General features: G+C 50.6%; 1 protein-coding gene across 8 annotated transcripts in view; it reads right to left on the bottom strand.

Annotated features, from left to right (window-relative positions):
- Nucleotides 1–8067, bottom strand: part of LINGO1 (leucine rich repeat and Ig domain containing 1) — a 192776-nt gene that overhangs the window by 10302 nt on the left and 174407 nt on the right. Inside the window, exon 1 of one of the 8 annotated variants that reach the window (XM_006772014.1) lies at nucleotides 7660–8061. The exons of 4 other annotated variants lie outside the window; for them this stretch is intronic. In XM_006772014.1, coding sequence (XP_006772077.1) covers nucleotides 7660–7665 — 6 coding nt within the window. In that variant the 5' untranslated portion in view covers nucleotides 7666–8061. Of the gene's footprint in view, nucleotides 1–1651; nucleotides 1675–2529; nucleotides 2585–7659; nucleotides 8062–8067 lie in introns of those variants that run through there. 3 more of the 8 variants (XM_015569305.1, XM_015569306.1, XM_006772011.2) reach the window with 3 other exon arrangements.

The raw sequence follows: 8067 nt of genomic DNA, 5'->3' as shown, positions 1-8067 counted from the left end.
AAGTCTAGAGGAGGTCACTAGGATTACAAGTCCCAAGCCTTGGCTCCAGCCAGTGCATCCCTGCCCTGCTGTGTAATCTTGAATAAGTTCTGGATCTCTCTGGACCCTGCCTACCCCTTCCCAGGGTGGTTCTCAGGTGAGAGAACAGTCAGGAAGCTGGGAGCTGGTAGGGGTAAGATAGGAGGGGCCGTTGGCTCTGGGAAGCTTCCTTGCTGTCTGTGGAACCCACCTGAGTGAATGGCACTCCTACTTGGATTGGAGCTGTCCCAGAATTGAGGAGGGGTAGGCAAGGAAAACCCAAGTCCTGCACCCATTTATTTCCTTTCTTATCTCCCTCCAGGTCTGAAATACCAACCCAGGCTCTAAAGGGGCAGGAAAGTGCCCCTGAAGGCCTCTATTACCATCCCCTGCCCAGGTCAGTGACCCTTTGGTAGGTGACCGGCAGAAATGCCTGCCTCATTTTCAATCATCCACTCATCCCCTTACACCAGGGGTGCTCAAACTTTTTTTTTTATTATTGCTTAAAGTAACCTCAAATTTTTTAAACAGGGGGCCAGTTCACTGTCCCTCAGACCGTTGGAGGGCCAGACTATAGTTTAAAAAAACAAACTATGAACAAATTCCTATGCACAATGCACATATCTTATTTTGAAGTAAAAAAACAAAACGGGAACAAATACAAAATTTGTATTTGCATGTGGCCCGCGGGCCGTAGTTTGAGGATCCCTGCCTTACACCTTCCTGGGGTCTCTGGGGCCCTCTCCAAGCTAGCCCAGCCTTCAGGGTTCCTTCACCTGGAAACAGCTCAGGTTTTGGAGTCCTGGAACTGCCAGGTCCACCTAGAAGGGCCACAGGCCTTGAACTTGGGAGAGAGGGAAGGTCATAGCCTCAGAGACCCAGCACAAAGTAGGGGGAGCTCAGGAGAGGGGGTGGCTGAGGGGAGTGGTGGAATTAGTGTGAGATTTAAAGGCCAGACACCTAATAAATATAGTAAATATGATGATTGGAAAGCCCTGATGTGCCAGACATCATTCTAAGTACTTTACATATAAAAATTCACTTAATCCAGCACAACCCATCGAGGTAGGTCCGGTTATTATCCCCACTTTGCAGATGGAAAAAATCAGAAGCACAAAATAGTTCTGTAACTTGCTTAAGGTCACACAGATAGCATGATATGAACTCAAACATGAACATGTTTAATACTATTAGGTTGGTATACTATCGCCATTTTACAGATTAGGAAACTGAGACACAGGTAATATAACTTGCCCCAAATTGCAGTGATAATTGGCAGAGCTGGGATTAGGCCCAAGGCAGTTAGACCCAAGGATGTCCTGACCACTCTTGCATACTGCCTCTCCCAGATTCAGGTTCAAGGGCCTGCTGAGCTGCATGATCATTAGCAAGTAGCCTTATATTTTGGCCCCTAAAATCGCCATTCAGAAGAGGGAGTGGCAGGCTTCACACTGCCTCACAGGCTGGGGCAGAGAGTTCACGGAGAGGGGAGGGAAGAGGCATTTATATCGAACATATATACTTAGTGCTTTGTACAGTGACTCCACCAACCCTCACCACATACCCTGTGAGGAAGGTACCATTAACCCCATTTTACTGATAAGATAACTGAGGCTCTGAGACGTTAGCTCACCTGCCCGAGGTCACTGGGCTTTTCTGACTCAGAGGCATGATAACTCATACACAGGTGAGGAAATGAAGACCATCATCACACAGATGAGGAAATGGAGGACCATAAGCACCAGGGATCTGTCCAATGTCCCACAGCATCTCAGGGCTGGGGCCATGGAAAAACCACCCTCTGACTATAGCCACCTTTTCTCCCCAATGTCATGCCAGGGTAACATGGTGGGTCTTGCTCAGGAACAGGTGGAGAGTTGAGTTATTTCTGCCTCAAAAAGGGAAAAAGATTTAAAAAACCCCCCAATAGATCACAAACCAAGATCTAGTGAGTTATTTATAACACAGACAGGCTAACTATAAAGAAAAACTCATGCCCTTCTTCTGGCCCTGCCTGTTCAAAGCCCTCTCTGTTCAACTGAATCTTGGCCAACCCCTTGCCTAAGCCCATTTTTCCAACATGGTATACTGAGCTCAGTACACATATGGGTGCTATGTTCTGCTCAGGTACAATTAATGCCATCACCCAGCTACCTGTTCCTGAGAAACCCAGATTGCGGGGAGGGCATTGGCACATCTGCAGATCGCTAAGGAGTGCCCCAAGAGGATGCAGAGTCCAGTTCAGGCCAAAAGGGCAGAGCCAAGACCCATGAGCAGAGGCACAGAGGAGGTCCATTAAGCTTGGTGTGAGGAATCAAATGGCAGATCAGAGCTCAAGATGTCTTGGTAAATAGTGAGTGAGCAGCCTGTCATGAGAGGTCCAAGGATCAGAGAAACTGAAGAAAGACTGTTCTGCTAGGATCCATACTGCAGCAGCCCTTCTTAGCTCTGAGATACCCTCATCTTGCATCAAAGTAAAGGGATTTGAGATGGCCAGCCCCTCAAGTGTACCTGCAGCCCTGTGCTGGGCCAGGCAGGGGAAGGCTGCTTGCCAGGCCCCACTCTCTCCTGTAGTTTCCAGCAGGTTCTCTGCAGAGGGAAGCAGAGGAGATGGCAGAGAGATTAACTCCCTGAAATGGGAAAAAACAAAAACACACACACTAATAACATGTAATAAGTGGTTGGAGATGAAGAACAATACCCTGGTAATATTACCTTGGTGGCAATCAATTTGGGTTTCACATGAAATAGGCATAATTATTCTACCAGCCCCGTTGCTCCTCTCTAATCAGATCCAGGGGCCCCTGTCCAGGCAGAGAAAGGCACCAGGCTGGCAGAGGGAGGCACTCCAAATTACCTTGCCAGCATTGGGCTTCTCAGCCCCTGTGAGTAGGCAGAGGGCCTCATGGAGGGCCTTTGAACATGCCCAGGAGCCAGATTGCTCAACCACCCCTCAGTCACTCAATGGTAAGAACAATCAGGGAGGACTCCCCAAGGAGGTGGGAATGAAGGAAGAAGAAATATACATTTGTTCTATTCTGTTTTTTTTCCCAACTCACCAAACTCTTATTGAGTACTCATTAATGTGAAGCCCCACATTGTGCCAAGGTGTAGAGACCAGATTTTCAGGGTCCTGGGCATTACTGCAATAATGAAGCGCAGGCTCCCTCTATCTCTTAAGCTAGGACCACCCCTGCCCATCCTGGGGTGGAACCCAGAATCACTGGGGTTCCTTTGACTCTAAATTCACAGGGACTCAGGCTCTCCTTGCCCCTTTTCCATTTCCTCTTCGTCAGGGAGTCCTCACTGAGGTGCAAAGGGGATGATCACTTAGTGAGCATGTGTTACACACTGGCTGCTGCCCATCTCAACCCATACACCAGAAACCTTGAATTCCAGAAATGCAAATCAAGACCATAATGTTTACCAATTTATAGTAACGATGGAGACACCTGAGCATAGGAGTGCTGGTGAGGGTGCAGAGCAACAGGACATCACCTCCTGCTGGGGACACATAAAGGATTCAATCACTTGGGCATGTTTTCTAGTAAAGGTACCTGCAAACATGCCTCTAGGCCAGCTGTGGGCAAACTACTGCCCGCGGGCCGGATCCGGCCCATTTGAAATGAATAAAACTAAAAGAAAAAGAGACCGTACCCTTTTATGTAATGATGTTTACTTTGAATTTATATTAGTTCACACAAACACTCCATCCATGCTTTTGTTCCGGCCCTCCGGTCCAGTTTAAGAACCCACTGTAGCCCTCGAGTCAAAAAGTTTGCCCACCCTGCTCTAGCCCATAATTCCAATCCCAGCTCTGTGCTTCAGGAGACAGGACAAGTGGGTTCACAGCAGCACTGTTTGTAAGAGCAAAAAGGAAAACAACCTACTAACAGAAGAACAGAAAATACACTGTGTTGTGTCCAAATGACAGACTACTGTGCATCAGTGGAAATGAATGAACAGCATCTACTATTATTTGCAACAATAGAAATGAAGTTTACAAATATGATGTTGAATAAAAAAGCAAATTCCAAGGGACTGTGTATGGTTTCATGTTCTTTTTATAAAGTTCAAAAATAACTAAAACTGAACAATCTATGTATCAAAATATATGATTTTAAAAGGCAAGGAAATGCTAAATAGATAATTTAGGGTAATAGTTGCCTAGAGAAAGAGGCCAATAGATAAGGTGAGAAGAAGCACATAGGAAGACATATTAAATGCTAGCATTCAGGGTAGAGAGTAGGGTCACAGTGTTCATTGTATTGTTATTATTATTACTAAATACATTGATTAGTTAATTAGCAGGCCACACCCAAAACGGTGAACAGAGCCCCAGAGCAGAGGCCAGGAGGAAGGCATTCTAGCCTGGGCCCCATGCTTGTTAGCAGAGACTTGAAGCAAGGCATTCCACCTCTGTGGCTTTGTTTTCTAGCTATAAAATCAAATCTCTGTAGCACTTGCAACAGTAAGACTGAGAACACCTCACTGATAGAAACTATGAGTAGCTAGCATTTCTTGAGAGCTTACTGTGTACCAGGTATTGCTCTAAATGCCTCACATATATTAACATACTTAATCCTCATGATGACCCTAGAGGTAAGCACTGCTCTTATCCTCATTTTATCGATAAGGAAACTGAAGCCCAGAGAGATGAAGTAACTTGCCCAAAGTCACAGAGCCAGGCAGTATGGAGGTGAGATTTAAACTTGGGCATCTGGCTCCAGGGTCCACCCTCAACAACTTCACTATAAAGTGACCTGGAAGGAACTGAACACACATGAGGAAGAGACTGCTGTCAGCACAACTCTACCAGGCCCATAGCACCTGAGGATATTCATTCACTCATTTATTCAACACAGAAACAAAGGTCGGCATCAAGAATGGTTTGAATGCATTTGGAAATGTACTTGCCCTCCCTCATACATGTTCTCCAAAGAACTGTCCCGATTCTGGAATACCCTGCTTTCTGTGTGTCTCTTTAACGTCTGCTACTACCTCAGGACCCACTCAGTCTCTCTTTCTGGAGACCCCTGACTGTCTCAGCCCCCAGGAACAAATCCCAACCTTCTATGAGTATCTGTTTGAGAGCACCCTGCCTTGGTTCTCCTCAACCTCAACCCCTGCCTGGGGCATCCTTGATGTTACCCAGCTCTGTCCATCAGTACAAGCCAAGGACACTGTGTCCTCTCCAGGTAGTCTTTGCCCCCAGCCAACAGCTGCTCCCTTGTGCCTCCCAGTGCCTTGGGGACCAGGCAGGGAAGCTCAGGGGTTGGGCACAGGATTGCCCAAGGATGCTCAAGGCTGTCCATGAGAGCCATGGGAGGGCCTAGCCTGGAGCCAAGCAGGCAGCTCAGCCAGGATGTATAGAATAAATGCATGAATGAATAGGCTGGTGTGATACTATGTGCAATCCAACGTGATTCTACTAGTATGCTGTGGGTGCCTGGAGGAGGTTCAGTGACTTGGAGCAGTCAGGGAGGCTTCCTAGTGGAGAGACCACGAGAAAGAAAGGAGAGGAGAGGGCCTCTGGGTAGGGATGCTGGATCAAGCCAGGTGATGGGGGAATATGTAGAGGAACTTACTGGTGGTAACAGAGCAGAGCCATCGGAAAGGGGGGAACCCTGGGCTGGAAGGCCATTATCCTTCCATAGACATGCCACATGCAGGGCAGACAGACCAAGAGACCCTGGCCAGCAAACTAGCTCTGACTCTGAAACCACCACCTCCTCCTGCCTCCCCTTCCAGGCCTTTCCCTAGCCCCACACAATCTACTTCCTCACCCTCCATCTGACACTGCCTCATGCCTCCATGGGGCCCCTGCACAAATCACCTACCGCTTCACTTCCCAACAGCTCCAACTGTCATCTTCCAGCCATTTGCTTGGGTAGGTGCCTGGAGTACAGCACCATCGCTGGCACCAGGGATTCTGTCTGACTTTATGGTGAACACTCATATGTGTGTGTGTCCCTCTAGAATACTGGGTTTTAGAAAACAGTATCTAATATAGGAAAAATGAATATTCAGAGGCAGGGGATGGAGGAGCTGAGCATGGATCAAAAAGGACTATTACAGAGGGTAGAGTGGTCTCCCTAACCTCCCTGCAGTCACATAGGGGCCCTCAGCCCACAAGCATTGATGATACCTGGATTCAGGCCCCTTGGATTCAGGACCCACTCTAACTCCAGACTCTGGGAGCACTGCAGCCTTGACCAAGCCCACCTCACACTTAAATAGGCAGCAGGTGGGAAAATGGGCCAAAACAACAAGAATACAACAGAGGGCTGCCCTGGCCTTTGCTAAGCCCCACTCCAGGAGGGGCAGCTGGGTACTGCCTGAAATCCCCATCTGGATTCCAAGGAGTTTTTGGCTTATCCCTTCTGTCACCCCATTTTCTTTCTCCTGCCTCAGGTCATGGGGAGAAAGGAGGAAGTCCAAGCAAGCTGACCCAGCAGACCAGGTGCTGGCATCTTCCCAGAGGTATGAGGTCTCTTGAGAGCCACCCAGCCCACACAAGAACAAAGAGTCTAGGACAGCTAACCCTTTCTTCCCTCACCAGCACTCCTCACTAGATGAGGGGAAGCCCCAGGTTCATTGCTCCCTGGGCAAGGAAGGCACTGGTGCTGAGCTGTTAGCATAATGACCAGTAGGGCTGAGCCTAGAGCCCAGGGGCAGCCTAGGTTGCATGCCCTCTGGCAATCTAAGCCAAGCAGAGGAGAACTGAGGGAGGGCTGGTCTGGCAGGCAAGGGGTTTGTCCCCCACTTCAGGGCCTCCTACCCTCCCACCCCACCAGGGCAGCGCTGTTCCCATCCTCTAACATATCCCTTCTTCCCCACCCCCACCCCAGGAGCTCTGAGAACAAAGAGGAAATGCTGCTGGCTGGATGGGGCTGGGCTGAGGGGCCCAAGGCAAGAACAGGGAGGGACTGCCCATTGGGCCTGGCCCCTCCACTCCTCACAGTGGGAGAGCTACCTGGAGGGACACATCTCCTAGGGTCCCTTAGCCACCCGAGGGTGGGGAGCAATGAAGTCCGAGGATCCCTTCTTATCTCCTTCTCAGCTGGTTTCCACCTCCCACCCACCCTGCCTCAGAATAAAAAGTGGGGCAGGAGGAGGTGAGAATCTAGGGCTGAATACAGACAAAGGGGAGGCCCCTAATGGGTTCCTGGATTCTCCACAGACCCAACTCCCTCTCCTCCACTCCCGCTACCCGCCATTTCCCCTTTTCTCCACACCACTGGGGTTGTACCCGTGTTGGCTCATGTGCATGGGGGCATCTGTGGTCTAAGGAGAAAGGCAGCAGCCACCCAGCCCTCTGAGCCAGGATGTACCCTTCAGGGTGAACAGTCCTCAAAATGGGAGGGGTGGAGGACCAGCAGGACTGGGACTCTGGTGGGGGTTCCTTCACAGCTCCAGGTCCCAGCTAGCCAACTGGAATTTGTTGGAGTGGAGGAAAGGGGAAGGAAAAATCTTCATTTAGGCTTGAAGAGGGTTATATCTGTGACCCCCAAAGGGGGGGGGGGGTCTGGGTCGCACTGTGGTGCCGCGCAGCCCCAGGGGGAGCCCACGGCGGCCCCCAAGGGCGCTTGGCACGGGGCTGCCCCCAAGGGCGCTTGGCACGGGGCTGCCCGAGCTCACCTGCATCTCTGGTCCGCCTTCTGTGTGCTCGGCTCTGTCACCAATTGCATGTCTCCCAGGCCAAGCCACAGCCCCTGCCCAGCTCTCTCCTCAGTCTTCTTCTTCTTCTCTCCTCCTCCTCCCCCTCCTCCTCCTCCTCCTCTTCCTCCTCCGTCACCTCAGCAGGTCTGTCCTGTGCCTTCGCAGAGCTGGCCCTCCGACTGTCCGCCTGACCACGGCAGGAGCCCAGCCAAAACCAGAGACGGGGCTGGGCCCTGGAGTGGGGAGGCAGGAGGTCGTGGATCCGGTGGACAGAGGGGCAGGCGCGCTCAGGACGTGCTATACGGGCTCCACGAACCTGGTTCTGTGTCCAGAGCCGGCCCGGCGACACCGCTGCCTCTGCCGCTGGGGCCGGGATGGAGGCAGGGA

This window comes from Myotis davidii, unplaced genomic scaffold (genome assembly GCF_000327345.1).
Source record: "Myotis davidii unplaced genomic scaffold, ASM32734v1 scaffold2126, whole genome shotgun sequence".
NCBI classification, from domain to species: domain Eukaryota; kingdom Metazoa; phylum Chordata; class Mammalia; order Chiroptera; family Vespertilionidae; genus Myotis; species Myotis davidii.
Note: the sequence above shows the minus strand (reverse complement) of the source record. Positions and strands in the feature narration are given on the sequence as shown.